Source organism: Peromyscus californicus, unplaced genomic scaffold (assembly GCF_007827085.1).
Source record: "Peromyscus californicus insignis strain IS unplaced genomic scaffold, ASM782708v3 Scaffold_8__1_contigs__length_139910024, whole genome shotgun sequence".
In the NCBI taxonomy this organism is placed as follows: Eukaryota; Metazoa; Chordata; class Mammalia; order Rodentia; family Cricetidae; genus Peromyscus; species Peromyscus californicus.
Window position 1 is genome coordinate 26,742,988 of NW_026294606.1, and position 19,139 is coordinate 26,762,126.

Genomic DNA, 19,139 nt, shown 5'->3' on the forward strand with positions numbered 1-19,139 from the left:
GCTGTTCTTGTTCTAGAAGCCCGTGGACAGGGCAGCCATCCCTATCTATAGGACAAGACTGGAGCCGAGCGGCTGAGGAAAACAGTGTTTTCCAACACAGCACTGCAGAGGACCATGCCCTGTCCTGCAGAAGGTCTGGGCCACTCAGGGCCAAGGAGACAACTCCTTAAGAGCCCCACTTTCCCCAGCTCAAAGGACGACCCTGCAACCCAGCCAGCTTTCTCAATGGCCTCTGGAACTGACTTCCAGTTAGACTCTGGATGGCCTCTCCTGGAAGGCTGGGGCTGGTCTCTCATACCTGTGTGTGACCTCATGTGCCGAGTGAGGTCCTGCAGGGACCAGAAGCGCTTGTTGCACACACTGCAGACCTTCTTCCTCTTGTCCGCCTTACTGGCCATGCTTTTGGGGGAGTCCGTCTTTGGTCTCTTGTCGCCGTCACCCCTCTTCTCGGTTGTGCCCTCCCCATCGGAGGGACCCTCTGTCTCTTCATTCTGCTTCTCCACTGAGGCCTCCCTGGTTCCTGGGGTTGGATCGATCGCTGGGGATTCGGCAGGCTTCTCCTCAGGCTCGGGGGAAGGCGAGGGCCCCTCGGCTGCTCTGCCCGCGCTCTCGTTCTCCGGCAAAGGCATCTCCATCTCCTCCTTGGTCTGCTGGCAGCTGTGTGCCCTCCTGTGGCGGCTCAGGGTGCCCAGGAACTTGAAGTTCTTTCCACAGGTATCACAGGTATGCTTCTGGTCCTGCTGGGCTGTGCCTTGGCTGTCCACGGTGCCTGCCTCGCTCTCGGCCAGCTTGAAGTCCATCAGCTTGCTGGCAAAGTCCAGATCCAGGCTCTGGTTGCTGGCTGTGTCTTCCTCCAGGGCATCTGCATCCCCGGTGCCCTCTCCCAAGCCACACTCTTCCTCTGGCTCTGGGTTCTCCTCTGTCCCCTTTTCTTCCTCCTTCTCAGGAGGGGCTGCCTCTACTTTGGCCTCTGTATCAGTGAGGTCCTGGGTAGCTGGGCTGAGCTCCACGGCTCCCTCTGCTGGCGGCTGCTCTTTCTCCCGTGCTGTAAGATCCAGCACCTCAGCTGGCGTGGTCAAAGGGTCTGTGTCTGACTGGCTGTCTGTGTAAACAAGCAGAGCAGGGAAGGGGTTCAGATGAGGTGACACTGAGAATGTCCTTTTCAAGGGCTCTACTGGGACTTGGCTGGACCCACCCTGGCAACCTGGACACTTTTTGAACCTGGAGTGGCAAGAAGGACCAAACCAGCCTTCACATTCCCAGTTAAGCAGATGGGTTCTTGTGCCTCAGAACTCCTGACCTCCACTGTCACACCCACGTTCACTCAGCTGTCCCCACCCCCAAGGAAGGTGTGAGTGACTCAGGCAGTGCAGACAGACAGGGCGTGCATTCCAGAGACTTGCAGTACTAGGGAGGTTGAGGAAGCCAAGTTGTAAAGGTTATCTTTCCAGTGCAAAGAGCTTTTATGAACATGCAACATACACAAGAACAACCCCCATCTTCCGAACGTGGTCCTCAAGGAGGTTCACGGAAAAGGAGCCCCCGTGTGGATTCTGTGTATATGGTCCACGGGCACCTCCCCAGGGAGAGGCCAGAGAAGATGCTCCTGCACCTGTAAACCATGCATGCAGAGGACCTTCTACACAAACCTGGTCAAGAGCACATGGGGAGGGATGGCAGGCGGCTCAGAGGGATGTGAGAGTGTGGGTGGGCATGACGACAGGGACCTAGAAGGGGAGTCTCCAGACCGTGATTTCTTGTTCCCGCTTGTCTCCCTCCCACAGCAAAACTGGACGTGGGAAGTCCATCAGCTTCTAAGGACTGTAAATGAAGGCACCATGACCAACATTATTGACACCAAAGCCAGACACTTTGGTGCACGCCTGTAGTATCAGCCCTTCAAATAAAAGCAGGTAGGTAAGAGCTTGAGGCCAGGCTGGGCTCCACAGTGAACTCAAGGCCAGCCTAGGCTATGAAACAGACCCACAGAGAGAGAGAGAGAGAGAGAGAGAGAGAGAGAGAGAGAGAGAGAGAGAGAGAGACAGAGACAGAGACAGAGACAGAGACAGAGACAGAGACAGATATTGAGAAACATTAGTTTTTCTCTACTGGGGTTGAACAAGGACTTACTGGTTCTAACAGCAAAGTGGAATCTGGCTGAGAACTACTGTTTAGCTGCACAATTTACCACTATGGATTTCCAGTGCTTCCTCTGAACCCCAAAGAGGAAACTCACTGTTTTGGAGCACATAAAGAAGGTGCACCCTCTGATAGGCACATCTCTAATCAGTGCTTGAGGCAGCCAAGATTCATGCACCTAATCTGAGACTTGCTGTGGTGGGATACACCAGAAGGCCACCGCATGCCTATCATTCCTTCCGTGTCACATGCTCCATCATGTGCCGTCAAGGCGGGTCTTGGGGCTGGGGAGAGAAGCTGCCTCTGAGATGGTATTTATACTTCACACCTGCCTGGGGCTTTGGGCTCTCCTACAGCCAAGTGAGGACGTGTCCACCTGCGTCAATTCATTAGTTTCGTTCTTACTGTACTACTTGGTAGAGGCTACTGTTTGGGTATCTCAGGAGACTTCAGAATTAAACAAGTAATCATGGTATGAAGATAATCTGTGACAAGAAACAGCAATCCTGAGACGTGTACACTAATATTTGGGCTATACTTTAAAGGAAACATCTACGTTTGGTTTCAACTCTACAACAAAAGCAGAGAAGGCTTAGATTGTTTGCTTTGTGAGCAATTCTGTGCATGCACGCGCGCGTTGTCACGCACATGTGTTTGGAAACCAGGTCCATGTCTGCTGTCTTCCTCCACTACTCTCTGTCTTATTTCTTTCGGACAGGGTCTCTCACTAACCTGACTGCTGATTGGCCGGACCGGCTGGCCAGCAAGCTGCAGGGGTCCTCCTCCATCTTGTCTCTTGCTACCACAGTCTAGGGATTTTAGGCACCAGCCAACCCAGTGTTTTGAATGGGTCCTAGGGATTGAACTCAGGTCCTCATGCTTGTCTGGCAAACAATGCAGAATGAGCCACGTCCCTAGGCCAGTTCACAAACAGGTAATGTTCTACTTTTTTCTAGTACACCTTAGGCTGCTCCTATTATTGGTTTTTCAGCAAAACATGATTTCTTTCTTTTTTGGAAACAGGAGTTTGTTATGTATCCTAGGCTGGTCTTGAACTTGTGCTTCTCCCTTCTTAGGCCCGGAGTAGCCTGGACTTACGCAGCACATGGTTGTCTGAATTGGGGAGAATGTATTTAAGGTGATAAACTTATAAAAATAAGCTGGGCAGTGGTGGCACACACCTTTAATCCAAGCACTCAGGAGGCAGAGGCAGGCGGATCTCAGTGAGGCCAGCCTGGTCTATAAGAGCGAGTTCTAGGACAGTCAGGAATACAGAGAGAAACCTTGTCTCAAGAACAAACAAACAAACAAACAAACAAAACAAAAAACAAAAATAAAACCCACTTATAAAAATAAAAATGAGGCTGGGCAGCGGTGGCGCATGCCTTTAAATCCCAGCACTCGGGAGGCAGAGGCAGGTAGATCTCTGTGAGTTCAAGGCCAGCCTGGTCTACAGAACCGGCACCAAAACTACACGGAGAAACCCTGTCTCGAAAAACCAGAAAAAACAAAAATGAATTCTGAAACCAAATCCAGGTACAAGCACTGAGACTGAATTACCCTATTCATGATCCAGTTCTGAGGATGGACAAGTTCTATGTCCAATAAGGCTTCACTCTTTTGAACAAAAGTAGCTTGTTTGCACTCCAAATTCCCACTAGGGGGAGTGTGTTAGCAGGGTAGCCTGTGACCTGGTTTGGTACAGTTCTCGGGAACAATAGACTTAACCTCCTCACATATGGTGAGTGAGTAGACTACTTGAAAGGACACATCCTATTATGGCTTCTCCTCAAAACCCCACTTCCAAATGTAGGCAGCTGAGCTCGTCACTTCTTATGGGCAATGCTTCTGTGTCCCCATCAGTCCCCACTTAGTGCCCTTGACACCTAAGGATCTCTTGCTTAGAAATGAAACGCCACTCAGCTAATGTGACAGATACAACTGACCTACACGACCTGATGGAAAGTTTTGCCTGCGCCTTGCCTCATGTGCTGAAGCACTTTTGGGTACCAGTGCATGTGGACAACACTTTTGGGTACCAGTGCATGTGGACAACAGGACTTCTGGGTTGGAAAAGGTGCCTTCCACTAAGGACTAGTTTAAAAATACTCAAGTTTATATTGTAAAGGGTCCTGTCCAGGTACCTACAAACATGATTTCTACTTCATGCATCACTAAGAACCAAGAAGATTCCTCAAGAGCAGAGTAGGCCACATCTGCCTAGCACAGGGAAGAGTCTCCATTTAAAGCCGAGTATTTAACACAGCCCTTTAAGGGAAAACTATCCCCCATCATAGTATTTTTAGCACTGGGTGTGGGGGAAATCTGGGGTGCATTTCCATAGAAGATCTCATGTGGCTGGAAAAGTCATACTGACATAAGACGTATTTAGGGATTTAAAAGAATTCAATCTATGCACATAAACTGAACCTTGAAAACTTCAGGAACTTCCTGGTCATTTCCCGACTCCTTAAAACAAAGTCTGCCCCGGGATTGAGGATGTGGTTCAGGTGGGAGAGTACTCGCCTACCCAAGCTGATGGACTTGCAAAGCCTGGCTTTGCCTCTAAGCACTACACAAACTGGGTGTGGTGGTATACTCTGGGGAAACTTCAGAGGTAGAAGCAGGAGGACCAGAAGTTAAAGGTCATCCTTGAGTTCAAGGATAGCCTGGGCTATCCTGTCTCCAAGGTCAAAACAGAAAAGAACTTTTTTTTTTTTTTTTGGTTTTTCGAGACAGAGTTTCTCTGTGTAGCTTTGCGCCTTTCCTGGAACTCACTCTGTAGACCAGGCTGGCCTTGAACTCACAGAGATCTGCCTGCCTCTGCCTCCTGAGTGCTGGGATTAAAGGTGTGCACCACCACCGCCGGGCTCAGAAAAGAACTTTGAAAAGAAGTCTTTTCCTCCATCCCCTCAGCTAGTATCACAGCCACGCGGTTTATACATTTCTCAGATCCCTCAACTCCCAAGTCTCCTGTTCTGGTTTCTCTCCCTCCTAAATTTGTACTCTTTCTTACTGTGAGCCATGTCTAGAATTAAACCAGACACGTATCCCTTTGACAGTTTCACAACTTTCAGTGACTTCCTTTCTGAGAGGCTTTGTCCCTTTAAGAAAATCTATATAACTTCTGGGGCAGGGCCTTGGAAAAAGACAACCTGTAATTGTAAACTTAAAAAGTAAATACAGCCACAGGCTAACACTTGGTGCCAAAGCTAAGCTCAGACCATAAATTCTGACTGAGCTCCGCCATCAGCAGGAGAGTTCCTGTGAACATCCTCCCGTGTGAGTAGGATGCAGTCACTGAGACTCCCACCCCAGAGCAAGCCCTGTGTCGGCTGCCTGCCTTCCCTCTTGCACTGGTTTGGGAAGAATCAAGGACTGTTCTGTAGAGCAGGCTGTAAGAAACCGTTCCAGTCTAATAGGTGCCCTGGCAATGATGGTTAAAGATTAACAGGACAGTCTGCGGCAAAGACAGCTGCGGCAGCGCCTCGGGCTTCCTGGAGCTTGAGAAGCAGCTCGGGCTGGGCTCACAGGGAGTCAGCCATGGCAGGATACCTTTCTGTACTCAGAGATCTTGGAGAAGGATGTGGAAATGGAAGTCGGGGTGGGGAGAGGAGCCAGCAAATCAGATGGGCCAATTTTTGTCCTTAGAGGGTCTGACCCGGGCAGAAGGACCAGGCAAGCCAAAGGCATTCCATTGCTTTCACAGGCTGAGTGAAGGTGTGGGAAGGGTAGAGGTGGTCTGGTCCCCTAGGGTCAGCTCTCCCTGAAATCCAGTCCACTGTGATGTGTCATCACTGAGGTAAGGACAAGGGAGTCAGGGGTTGGGATTAATGACTGTCACTCTGTACACACTGACGCCCAGGGTTGGGGTACCTCCCAAACTACACAGCACTCTATCCCACCCAAGTCTGAGGAAGAGAGGTCACAAGACACAACTGCAACCCTAGATAAACACATCCAGGGCTTAGTGTCAAGCAATGGGCAGATGCCAGCTTTCAACACCCACAGAGCTAGCGGGCATCTGCAGTGCCCTCACTCCTATCTGGCTGGCTGAGGAGGCCTGAAGCAGCCTGGTTTTTCTACAGTGGTGTTTCGGGGGTAGGAGGGAGCATACTCCAGCAGTCCGACTGTGGAGTGTATCGGATAGAGGACATGAGTAAATACAGAAGCTTGAAGGGGGGAAGTTGGTATAAAAGGAACGGGCAGTGTTAATTACTCTGTAGGGTTGGAGGGAGGAGGCACACATCAGCACAGGAGAATAATCCCCGGATCCAGGTCAAGCAGAGTTGTGATTAAAGAAAGGGCATGCAGAGTGCTTTTTCAAACAAGGACAGGTTTATACTGGGAAAGAGTTATTGAAAAGAAACACCCTACTCTGTCCCACCTCGACCCCCCCCCCCATCTAAAAGCTCGGGGGCCACAGTTCCTGCAGTACTGAGTCCACTGGGCAAGTGCTTCTCAAGAAGGCTGCAGAAGCTGGGTCCCCCAAACTTCAGAGCTTTGCATTTCCTTCAGGGATTTATACCAGGAGCTGAAAGTATACCACATGTGGCACATCCCACCTTCCAGGACCAGAACAATGGCAATTTCTGGAAGGACAGTGCTGGATCTCCCCCTCAGCAGCTCCAAAGTCCTCTAGGCACTGACGCTATTTCCCCAACTCCAGAGGCCTTGGTGTCAGGAAGTCTAGGCAGGGCTTGGACTTCCAATCCTCCACAAGGCCCCCAAGCTGAGGCTGCACAGAGCTCAGCTCCAGCTCACACAGCTTTAACCGAGCTCTGGGGAGCGCCCTCCTCTCTCTGGTTCTCCATCACCTGGAGGCTCTACCTGTGCTATCATGGGATCCAACATCACCCTCTTTGGGGGGAATAAGCCCGTTTCTTCTTAGGGAGCAGGTGGTAACTCCGTGTTTGCGCAACTGGTGGCGTTCACAGTTAGATTTGGTAGAAAAGAAGGCATCGCATTTTTGACAAGGGAAGGGTTTCTGACCTGAAGCAGGAAAAAAAAATATGTATTTATCTGGCTTTCTACTGCAATAAAAAAGAAAAGTTGCTTTTGATCTACTCTCCTTGGACTGCTGGCATTTGTTCACCCCTCCACCCTTTCATTTTAAGAAAATAAGAGAAACACACTTAAAACAAAAACAGAGAAACGACAACTAAAATAACCATTTTCCCCTCAGCCTTCATGTAATGGAAGTTGTCTTCAAGCGGCTAAAAGAAAGTTAACAATGAAATCAAGATACATGTGTTTCAAGTAAGACAGTAAAAAACGTTAACACCACTACAAGGTTTTTAAGGCATGGCAAGCAATACCTACATAACCAGAGAAAAACCATTCCCTTCCAGCCTGGCAGGCGGTACTGAAGGTGAGGGGTGAGCTGGGACAGGGAAGCAGCTCACACCTCCCTAGGGGAGGCCATGAACCCCTGGTACCCTTCAGGACCCATGGTGAGAAGTCAGAGTCCTCCGTCCAGCGTGGCAGCTTTCCCCCTTCTTGACAAGGCAGTTGTGGCTCCCATGGAGGGAATTCTGCAGTGACCTTACCTAGGCCCTACTAATAAGTGATAGGAGGATTCACCGCACAGTTCCCAGGTTTTCTTACTCCAGCTTTGTGCGGTGGTAAGTGACCAGCACACGGCGAGGTCTACACGGGGTTACACGCTCTACAATGCTGTGAATGAACAGGCTGACATGTTGGGAGGAGAGGCCCTTCTTCCCTCCCAGAGGAGGTTTCGGCTTTGGCCTGCTTACCCCCCTCACTTATCTGATTCCATCTGCGTGGTAAACACTGTGTTTCAAAACGCACTGGACGCTCCTCTGTGACTGGGTTTGTGTGGACTGATGCAGCGGGGAAGGGCACAGGCTCAGCAGGAGAGTATGCAGGATAAAGTCGGACAGGAGAAGTTGAGGAGGTAAGGAAGGAAGAGGGGGAAGAAGAGAGGCAGGAAAACGGGAATGGGAAGTGGGAGAGGAAGAGAGCAGCATCGTGAGCTTTAGGAGAGAGAAGGCAAAGGTGGATTGCTCGGTGTCACTGGTTCGCTCCCACCCCTCACCCTTGCTCCAGCTGTCAGATTGCAGGTCCCAGTTTCTGACTCCCTTGGGACAAGGTGTCATGGACTAAAAGCATGGGGTTGCTGCCTAGTGCTGCAGTCTTGGAGCCTTGAACCTGTAGGCAATCTTCAATAACTGACACAGAGTCACGGGGCCCAGCTCCCTGGAAACACAAACCAGGGACTTTCCTTTTAGATTAAGACTTTAATATCGGCAAAGCTTGGCACTGCAGAGGCCCCCAAGGCTTGCTGCTAGGAAAAGCCAGATGGGCTTCTTGTTTTCCAGGGGAGAGAGGCCCAGAATGCCTGCGACAATGCACCCAGAATTGTTAGTAGGGATAATTGAAGACAAGGGGCATTTATTCCCTCCTGGGAGCACAGAGCTCACAGACCTTCTTAGGAGCTGGCTGACAGTACAGATGGGCCAGGGATGGAGCTCAAGGGCACAGCTCTTGACTGGCACTTATGAGGCTCTGGGCTTGAACTACAACATCGAAAAAAGCAGCAGCAGCAGCAGCAACATCCACCCACAAAACCAGCCAAAGAAACCGATAAAGACCCCTACCCCAGCAATGTCTACTTCGTGGGGTAGAAAGGCACACAAAAGGTGTACAGGGTTGAGGGTGACAAGACAGACATAAATGTTTACATCAATCCAAGCATACTCAGAGACCTTGGAAAGGCCACATCAAAATCCTGTCATGTGCACATTTAGAATGTACTGAAAAGGGACCTTGCACCATAGTTGAAAACCCACCAGTTGGTTGGTGAGTCCCCTGACAGGGGTCCACAGAAGTTTTCTGCTAAAAGCACAGAAAACACCTTCATTAAAAGAAAAAGTCATAAAGTGACTAGCTGGAGAAACATCTTTGCTGTGTATTTTTTCAGGTGACTGTCTTGCTTTCCATTAATAATTGAACACAATATTTAAAAATTTCCTTTACTATTTCTTTGTCAAAAAGCAAGATGGCAGCTTCTTTAGGTTTGGCCAGATAGGGAGGAAGAGAAGGGAGGCAGAGGAGAAACAAGGGGGCGGGGCTAGTGGCGGACCAGGAGCTCTGCGGCACACTGAAGGGCTGGATCAAGAGCCAGCACCAAAAAAGGTGGAGGGGGGCTTAAAAGAGGGAAGAAGCAGAAGCTACTACGCTGGGATTCATTCATGTTTTCCATTTGTGTCTGTGTGTACGAGTACATGTGCATGTGTGGGAAGCCAAAGAGGACGTGGCATCTCTTGGAGATGGGGTCACAAGCATTTCTAAGATGCCCAACATATTACATGGCTGCTGGATCTGAACTCTGCTCTTAACCACCCAGCCATCTCCCCAGCTCCACGACTCTTGATTTCAAAGGAAATGGTACATTCCTATGTCTTACATGATTTACTTTTTAGTTTTCATATGCTTTTCCTTTACAGGTGGTTTGGAAGCCAGGTTATATTTCATGACAAAGAGTCATGTTAGTGTATGACAGTTAAAAGACAGCTCGGTGGTACCCGAGCTTGAGATCATAGGAAGGGCTTCAAACTGACAAGTAACACCATCATTTAAAGCTCACAAGTTCACTGCAGAAAAAACCCTTATCTTTAAAATAGCAGAGATGTAAAAGTGGTAAGCCTTTTTAGCATTTCATAGTAGATCTGAAAATCACCAGAGGACTGCACCCACATCACATAACTTAAATGGCCATTGGTAATTGTCCTGTATTATTATTAATTATTATTATTATTATTATTATTATTATTGTGTGCGTGCATGTGTGCGTGTGCATGTGTGTGTCTATGTAAGAACAGCTGTAACCATAAGGAATTACTTTTGTACCCAGGGATTGTATGTCCCCCACCCCAATGTGAACATTAAAGCCAGTCAGTCAATCTTCATTCATGCAGAGCAGTCAGAAAAGGAAGAGGCATTATCTGAAGGGCACTGGGAGCAAAGCCAGGCAGAAAGAACAAGAGTTTGCTGAGGACAACGGGACCTTGTTTGTCAAGACCTACACGGACGGATGAGCTGCAAATGTTCTCTGAAGAGAATCAAGGTTGGAACTAGCCTCTGACTCAGATGGAGTTTCTGTGGTGACAGGCCTGTAGATACTCAAGCCTCCCTGAACTTTCCATAAGCTCCACCCTCAGGGTCAAGACAGCTTTCTTTTGGTGTTTTTCTTCTTCTTCTTCTTTTGCAGTCAAAGCTGCCACTTAAGTAAAAGTGGTAAAGAAAAAGTTTGGGCTGCAGAGATGGTCTTGAAGAAGACCTGAGTCAGTGCTCGGCATCTATATCTGTTGGCTCACAGGCACCTGTAACTTTGGCTCCAGGGGATCCAACACCCTCTTCTAGCCTCTCCAGGTACCTGCACACGTAGGTGCAGTCATACATACAAACACACATACATCAACATCAACTGAACCTTAGTAAAAGTCATCCAAGAACAACTGGTTCTGGTTGCTTTCTACACTCAAAGGACATCTTCCTAATTCAAACTTCAGTGCTTGTTACCCATTAGCAGTGGGTAGGAGGTGAGGGGGAAGAGCCCAGAGCTGGCAAAGGAGCTTGAAGCACCCATGAGAAAGCCAGCTAGGGAACCCCAGCTGTTACAGCTGGAGGGGATTCTCAGATATTGCACCATCCTGACCCGTCACTGTGGAACAAGGAACCAGAGCAAAGGGAAGGAGGAAGAGATGAGGACTGAAGCTGAAAGGAACTGGTTTGTTTGCTGGCACTCTGTCCTCCGGTGGCCTAAAGACACAGGATGAGATGCTCAAGAGGGGAACTGGCAGGAACAGTGCATCGTTGTCTCACGAGGTCCAACACACTGAGAGAAAGAACAGTGAGCCACGGGCTTGGACAGAGTTGGAGAAGGGAGGAAATTGAGTATGTAGAAACCACACAAGAGGACATGAAAGATGACAGCTTCCTCCTCAGATGCAGTTCCTGGAACCTAAGCAGGATAAAGAGCTAAAGCCATGTTTGTGCTGGCTGGCCCCTATTTGGACATTTAGCATTTGGCCTCTTTGCTCCACTGTAGGGCGTGAGTAAACCGGAGAAATGTGTCAAGACAAAGTATAGATGCTAGAATAATCCCACATAGTAGACGACAGGACGGAAGAAGGCATCTCTCATGATGTAGGCAATTAGCTTAACTACAGTTGAAATTGGGTTTTGCTCAATGCTGTTGACTGGAATTTATTCATTTAAAAAGTAATTTTATCCTCTCTCTCTCTCTCTCTCTCTCTCTGGGTGGGTGTGTGTGTGCGCACGTGCATGAGTGTGAGCACGTACATGCCATGGCACGCACGTAGACGTTAGAGAACAACTTGTGAGAGTGATTCTTTCCATCTACCACGTGGGTCCTGGGGACTGAACAGGTTCAGAAGCTCCTAAATCAGCAATGATGGTATTCTGGCAATCAAAACCCAGGCAATCATAAGGACTGGACTCTCAAGTGGGGATGTGTCTCTAGTATCTCCAGATGCCAGCACAAATTGAAAAGAAATTTATCGATGCATCCGTTTCCAGGAAGACTGTCAGTTTGCTGGGAGATGGGCTATCCAGAGCAAATGTGCAGTGTCCACCAAGCCCAGAACTCTCATTCATCTCGAAGAGAATGTGGGAGGGGCTGGGGGAAGTCACAAGGTCCAGACCATCTCAAAAGGCACAGTGGGGCTATCAGTCTGACCTAGAGTGTTTCCACCAGGCACACATCTGCCCTTCACAGAGCTGTTGTAAACTTCCCAACTACCTTGATTTTCTGTCGTTTGCAAGCAGAATGACAAGATATCTAGTTAAATTTGAACTTCATTCAAATCAACAAGTACTGTGTTAGTCCCTAACACTACAAAAATTACTTGTTGGCCTAAAATTTCAATTTTGCTGGTGACCTAGCAATCCTGTACTACACATATAGTAAGAATAATTTGGTTTTTTTTTAGTCTTATCTATTAATATTTGAATTGTAAATACCAAAAGAGTAAGGACCTCAACTCAATCTACATAGCACAAATGACCAATGATACAAATCCTGTGATAATATATTCAGAAAATTACATTTATGATAAAAGGTATATGACTATTGAAGTACTCAAAGTATCTGGCATAAAATAATTCAACAAATATTCTGTATTTAAGATTCTAGAAACTGACATCTGAAAAATATTTCTGGGATATCACTTTGGTAATTTAGCTCTGTTATTTAGAACTTTCGAACTATAATGAGCGTGTTTCCCTCAACAGGTGACATTTTACAATAAATAGAACTTAAAATTATTACCATTACCAATCATCTATGCATTATAAATATTCAAAAAAGGAGAAAAAATAAAATAAAAAAATAGGGAAGGTGCAGCTACTTCAGAGAAGGGGGAAAATGGCCAGGCCACACTTTGCAGTATTACCTTTCACATGTATGGGAGCCGAAGAACGCCACAGAACATTCAAAATGAAAACGTGTCACTGAAGATACCAGGGTGAGATCTCTCACGTCAAAGCACCAAGCTCCTTACATCCCCAGAACCTCAATGCAATGTCCCACTTCTCTGGAACTGCCTCCACACTTAACTTAGTAGAGAATCCTGACACTTGTCAGGCAAGGGATATAGGGAGGGAAGTGAGAGAGCCTATGACCACTGTCACCTGTGTCTGATGCATGTGTTTACCAATGGATGACCCTTGGTGGCTCAGACAGATTACATGGAAACTAAGAGCCTGTGGCTTCTGAGACACAGAAGATGGGCCCCAGACTTTAGGCCTCCCCCTCCCCCTCAGTCTCTTCTTTCAAGACTCACCGCCCGGTGAGTCCCGAGGGCCTTACCAGTGTGTGTGAGCATGTGCCTCTGGAGGGAGCTGGCCCAAGGGAAGACCCGGGGACAGTGGGGACAGTTGATCTTCTGCAGGCAGTTGGCATAGGAGTTCCGCTTTGCTCTCAGCAGCCTGTCTTCAGCAGGGCCACCCTGCTCCTCATCACTGGGTCCATGTTGCTCTGCAGGGGCTCCAGACACCTCATCCTGAGTATCGTCTTCTGCAGTCTGCAGAAACGGACTGAACTTGTTGGTATCTGTGGTGGCTAGCATCTTCTCAATGCTAGCAAACTCTCCACTGGAGTCCAGGTCCACACCACTGCTGGTGGTGAGGGGCTGGCTTCTCATTCCCCTTTTCCTACCCCTCTTCCTGGATGAGCCAGAGGGTCCTTGCTCAGTAGGCAAGGCTTCCTCTGGGCTGCTGGCCGTAGGGGGTGGGTCACTGGATTCTTTAGGGCTTGTGACGTCAGTGTGGGTAGTGACAGCTTTGGGGACGGAGCTTCCTAAGCTGTCTGTGGCCACCGTGTTACTGCTGGTGATCGGTGGCCCAGGGTCAGCTACCTTCGTTTTCAGCAGAGTAGGGGCCGAGGACACAGATGAGATGATCTGGGCAATGGAAGCCAGTGGAGGCAGCTCCTCTGTCATGGGGGGCTTTGGCAAGAGGAGGGGAGGTTTTGGCCGCAATGGCCGAAGCAAGGCGGGGTTGTTCAAGAGGGCAGAGTTGCCCAGGAGGGGAGGACTGCTGATGAGAGCTGAGGAATAGATGGGAACGGCCAGCTGCACAGAGCCCTGGAGGGGCTGAGTGTGGGGTTCCAGGTTGGCAGCTGTGGTGACGGCCACCACAGTACCTGTGGGGTTTTCTAAGCTCCCTCTGGGCTCCATAGTCACTGACAAGGTTGGGCAGGGTGGTGGGCAGGGAGATTGCTGCTCAGCTTTCCCAGATTCTGGTTCTGGTTTCTTGGCGTCACTGGGAACAACTGTGTCCTTGTCTCCTTTCTTTATGCTCTTGGGGATGGATAGGTCAATGGGCTCCATGGAGCAGTCGTAGAGGGCAGAGGAGGAAGAGGTCAGCAAGGAGGACACATTTTCCTGCTTCACTTGGACCAGCGCCAGGCCCTTCTGTGAAAAGTCAAGGGGTTCGTTGAAGTCCATCGCAAAGCTGCTGGCTGGCTCCAGCTTGACAGAGATGTGGGAAGGCAGGGGCTGGGTGGGGCTCGTGTGAAGAAAGCCATTTTGGGCCTCCAGGAAAGTGGTGAGGGGCTTGCACTCTCCAAAAGCAATGCAGTTGCCCTCTTCTCCTCTGGCAGAGGCCTCCGTGGGCGCGTCTGTGGGGGCAAGGCCACCATTTGTGGCAACCACATAGCTCTCGATGTCACGCTCGGGCACGTGCAGGTGTTGCTTGAGGATGTGATGGACACAGTTGCGCTTGGCCGCAAAGGTGGCATTGCATTCTCTGCACTCGAAAGGTTTGCGGCCTTTGGGGCAGCCACCCAGGCCTCGGCTGCAGTGTGTGCGCATGTGAATGCGCAGCGCTCGGTAGTGCTTCAGATCCACACCGCACAGCCGGCACACCGTCTCCGGGGAGCAGAAGGCATCCACCAGCTTCGATGCGCTGCTGCTCACGTACTCTATGTTCTTTTCGATGTCCTTCCGGGTGGCCTTGAGGTGCTTCTTGCGCAGGTGCCGCTCACAGTTGGCTTTGACTGTGAATGGGTAGCAGCAGATCTTGCAGACATAAGGCCTTTCCCCGCTGTGTGTGCGAAGGTGGCGGATAAGAGCGGCTTTGTCCGCAGCAGTGTAGTTGCAGATGTTGCACTGGTAGGGTGAGATGCCCAGATGGGAGCGAACGTGGGCGCGCAGAACTCCAGAGAAAGCGAACACCTGGTTACAAAAGCGGCAGGGGTAGAGCGCCTTACGCATGGCAGGGGTCTTCTTGCCACTGGGGCCTGTCATGATGGCCTTGAGGTCACCCTCTGTTATCTCCTGCTTGATCTTTGCCTCCATGTTGAGGGGCAGCAGGGCCTCGATGATGCTGTCCTGTTCCAGCTGCGTCTTCATCTCAGGCTGGCCCGGCAACTCCACTCCGGGCTGCTGCAGGAAGAGCTGTGTGGTGGTGTTTGGCTGGACCCCAGACTTAGACTGGAGCAGGTGAGCATTGGAGGCTGCCTCGACTGAGCCCTTGAGGAACTTCAGGGACTGTGGAGGAAGGCTAGGGCTGATACAACCCGGGGACGCCTGCTGTGCATTGATGAGAGGTGGGGGTGTAGAGGTGGCTACCACTGTCCGAGGTGTGACCAAGGGCTTTGGCTTCAAGGGAGGCATGTGCTTGAAAATGGCCTGAAGGGGTGTGGCAGGAGCCTTGGAAAGTGGCGGAAGACTGATTTGTGGAGGAGCTGAAGCTGCCATCTTTAGAATCTGTTGGATGTCTGCTAGCTCAATGGCTGACTCTCCTGAAATAGGCTTTACCACAATGCTGCTGTCCGGCTGGATGATGAAGCCCTTTTGGAAGGGTTGCAGGGACAGATGCTTCATGTTCTCCTTGGTAGCTGGGAGGACCGTCAGAGAACCACCTAAAGAAGCAGCTTCAAAAGGGGACAGACTCAGCACGTTGGTGCAGCCAGGGTCCTGAGGTAGCTGACACTTGAGTGTCTGGAGCTGTATTGCTTGGTTGTCGTCCGGCAGGGGTTCCTCAGGAGGTGCAGGCCTGATGTCTTTGGTGTGCTGCAGGCCCAGCAAGGCCAGGAAGACCTTCTGGTCCTCGGTGTCATCAGCCAGGGTCTTGGTCTGGAGCTTTTCCCGGCCCTGATCAGCGGCGATGTGGGTCTGCCTGTGCAGGATGAGTGAAGCCAGCATGGGGAATGCCTTGTCGCAGGTGTCGCACACGAACCGGTGCTGTTCACTGATGCACCTCCGCAGGTTTGTTTCACACCAGGCCTGAGGGAATCCCACCAGCAAGGGCAAGGGGAAAAAAGGTAAGGATTTAGAAATGACCCGAAAGGGAGAAGTGGGAAGTGTCTGTTGTATAACAGCAGCCCCTTTCATTAATGCTGGGAGCCAGCCTTTCTGAGTGTGAATCTGAGACTGAACTAGGAAAATGACAAACGGGGAGCAGGAGGTCTGGTCTACAGCCTGTGGGCCACGTGTGGCCACGTGTGGCCACGGACAGCTACGGATGCAGTCTAACACAGAACTGTAAACCTACTTAAAACATTATGAGACACTTCCTTTGTCACTCAACTGCACAGTTCACAAGTTTGAACCCTGTACATAGCAACATCTTATTGCAATGGTGTGTGTATGTGTGCGCGCGTGCACATGTGTGTAATATTTTGATCTTTTTCTCTAATGTTCAGTCTCTCACTAAAATCCAGCCTGGCCTAGTCTATCCTCCTTGGGTTTCTTGGGCTGAGGGGTAGAAGACCTTTCATCTTAGGTTGAGTCTTCTGTGAGTTTTTGTGTGGATCTAGCCCATCGGTGCCGTTTGCCCATTCTTCATGCTTGAGATTTAAAGCTGTATATTTACTGTCCCATCAAAGCCTTGTTGTAGTCATTAGTGTCTGCCTCACAGCAAGGTAGGTTTCCAAAAAGATGGACATGCCCGAAAGAATCATGCTTGTTTGATTAAGGACACCGTCACCAGGGAGATACTAAAAAGTACAGTGAAATAACACCAAGGTGGAGAGTGCTTACACTGGTGGTGATAGCACAAAGCCAGCACCTGGCAGACTGAGGCAGGAGGATGGCCAGTTTGGGCAGTGCCAGACAAGCTGAGAGGACAAACCAGGGTGCCTTTTTCACAAAATGGTAAGAATTGGCTGTTTCTGTGACTTTGGGAGAGGGGACATAAATCACCTGGGAGAGTCAGGCATGTACATGTGTCAGGTACAACGCACTTGAGATCTGTGGATGCTTCCTATCTCAACTTCACACATGGAAAAAATTAAAAAGTAGTTTTGGTAGTTTCCGTATAGGCATGGAACAAATTGGCTCATTGGCTTATTCAAATCTGTAATGATCCCAGGATCTGGGAAAAACAGCTCAGTAGTTAAGAATGCTTACTGCTCTTCCAGAGGACCCGAGTTTTGTTCCTAGCACCTACATCAGATGGGTCACAACCACTTACAATCAGCTTTAGGGGATCCAATGCTCTTCTGGCCTCCAGGAGCATCCACATACATATGACAGATATCCACACACACACACACACACACACACACACACACACACACACACACCCCCTCAAAAAAGTTCAATGCATTTTAAGAGAAACTGCTAAAAACACCTAGCTGTAAAGCAGACACTAACGATTCCAACAGGGCTTTGGTGGGAATGGTGAATACACAACTTTATGTCTCAAAGCCTGAAGAATGGGAAAAAGGCACTGATGGGCTAGGTTCACGCAAAAACTCATGGAAAACTCAACCCAAGATAAAAGACCATGAGCCCCTCTCAGCTCAAGAAACCCAAGGAGGACAGACTAGGCCAGGCTGGATTTTAGTGAGAGGACATTACAGAAACCACCCCACCCCACCCCGCTGCACAGAATGCAGAGGTAGCTGCAGGCTGAATGGGTCCATCAGCATACCTGAGAAATTCGAGGAAACTTCCTACAGGAGAAGTCAGTAAATCCTAAATCATGGAAGCCAGCAGGAATCGAAGGGTTGTTCTGGATGAAAGGTCTTCCCATGGCGTCTCTGGGAAGCTGCTTGTGGACAAGGGCATTGTGGCGCAGCAGCCCTCGGTGTGTGCGGAAAGTCACACAGCAGATGTCACATCTAGGAGGGAGAGACAGCCATGAGGAGGCAGCTCAGTCTCTACGGTCTGTTAGCTTTAGCATAGGCTTTGTTGCTTCACTTTAGTTGAATACAATAAAGCAATTGTGCTTTACTGTACGCGCGCGCGCGCACACACACACACACACACACACACACACACACACACAAAATCTCTCTCCCCCTTTTGTTTTTGTAAAGACATATTCTAATAACTCTGGATACCAAATCTTTGCAGGTGGTATAAAATATCTGTATGACATCAACAAAACACAAAAAAGCCTATCCTGCTGGGCATGGTGGTACAGGGCACTTAAGAGACACAAAGGCAAAACCCCTTTCCCAAACAAACACCACATGCCTACACGGCACTAGTGAAATCACACAGCACTCCTGGTATGCAGCAGAGATAAACTGAGTATATTGGTAGTACCACTTTTACCAGAAAAATAGCCACATACTGAGCTCACATTAAGGGCAAAAGCTCTGCTGGGGAAGTGGACAGGAGGCCAACAGGATAGTGGGTGTCATGATCTCTAGATCTTCACTGAGTGAAATCTCAGGTGCTGTAATAATGGCATTATAAGCATCCCCCAGTCTGTAATTCACTATAGTCACTGGAGCCCATGTGGCTAGTTAAATGGAAATTCATCAAAACTCCTCATGCACATACAGCTCACTGGTATGGGGCAGGGCAGATGTGCACATTTGCATAATGGCAGAAAGTTCTATTTATTTGTATAACCACATCTCACACTCATAAACCCCCTGGGGAGGGGTCTTGTTACCACTGTTTTTATAGAGGCAAAGCAACTTGCTCCCATTTACACCACATACTCGCTGATGGAAACTTTCTTTGTTGTTCCTTCTTTTCTGGAAAGAAAGACAATGAAATCCCCCACGTTGTCACTGAGCTCCTGCTGCTGAAATGCTGAGGAAGAGTCTGTGCAGCCCTTTATCACTCTTTAGCAGCTGCAGCAGAGTGTAGCCTTGTCGGATACCTACCTCTCGCCTCTCCCCTGGTAATCTGGAAACACACCCTCTAAGCAAGATTTAAAATGATGCATTCCCATCAGCCACTGGAAACACAATGCTCTTTCTGAGGGGAGTCTACTGAGCTTCCAACAGTTGTGGCCAGAGCACACGTGAGGACTGGAAATGCTTCATCCATGGGTTCCCCCGGTGTGGCTCCCACCTTGTGGGTAGGGCATGTCCAAGGGAGACTTCAGGCTCCATCCCTTGTCAGAATACAGAGGGCTAAGTCACAGGCTAAGCAGGACAGCAGCACAGACGTTGCACTTTAGGCCAGGATCTATTTTCGGCTGAAACAGGTTCGAGTTCTGACTTGAGAGCAGACATATGATGCTGACCTCAGAGGCTGGGGAAA

At 49.4% G+C, this 19,139-nt stretch overlaps 1 protein-coding gene across 6 annotated transcripts in view; it reads right to left on the reverse strand.

Annotated features, from left to right (window-relative positions):
- Positions 1 to 19,139, reverse strand: part of Rreb1 (ras responsive element binding protein 1) — a 187,308-nt gene that overhangs the window by 4,201 nt on the left and 163,968 nt on the right. For 5 of the 6 annotated variants that reach the window (XM_052728322.1, XM_052728323.1, XM_052728320.1 and 2 more), the window contains 4 exons: positions 17,566 to 17,755; positions 12,995 to 15,914; positions 6,970 to 7,131; positions 299 to 1,102 (listed from right to left, as the gene is read on the reverse strand). In XM_052728322.1, coding sequence (XP_052584282.1) covers positions 299 to 1,102; positions 6,970 to 7,131; positions 12,995 to 15,914; positions 17,566 to 17,755 — 4,076 coding nt within the window. The remainder of the gene's footprint in view (positions 1 to 298; positions 1,103 to 6,969; positions 7,132 to 12,994; positions 15,915 to 17,565; positions 17,756 to 19,139) is intronic. The other variant, XM_052728324.1, reaches the window with a different exon arrangement.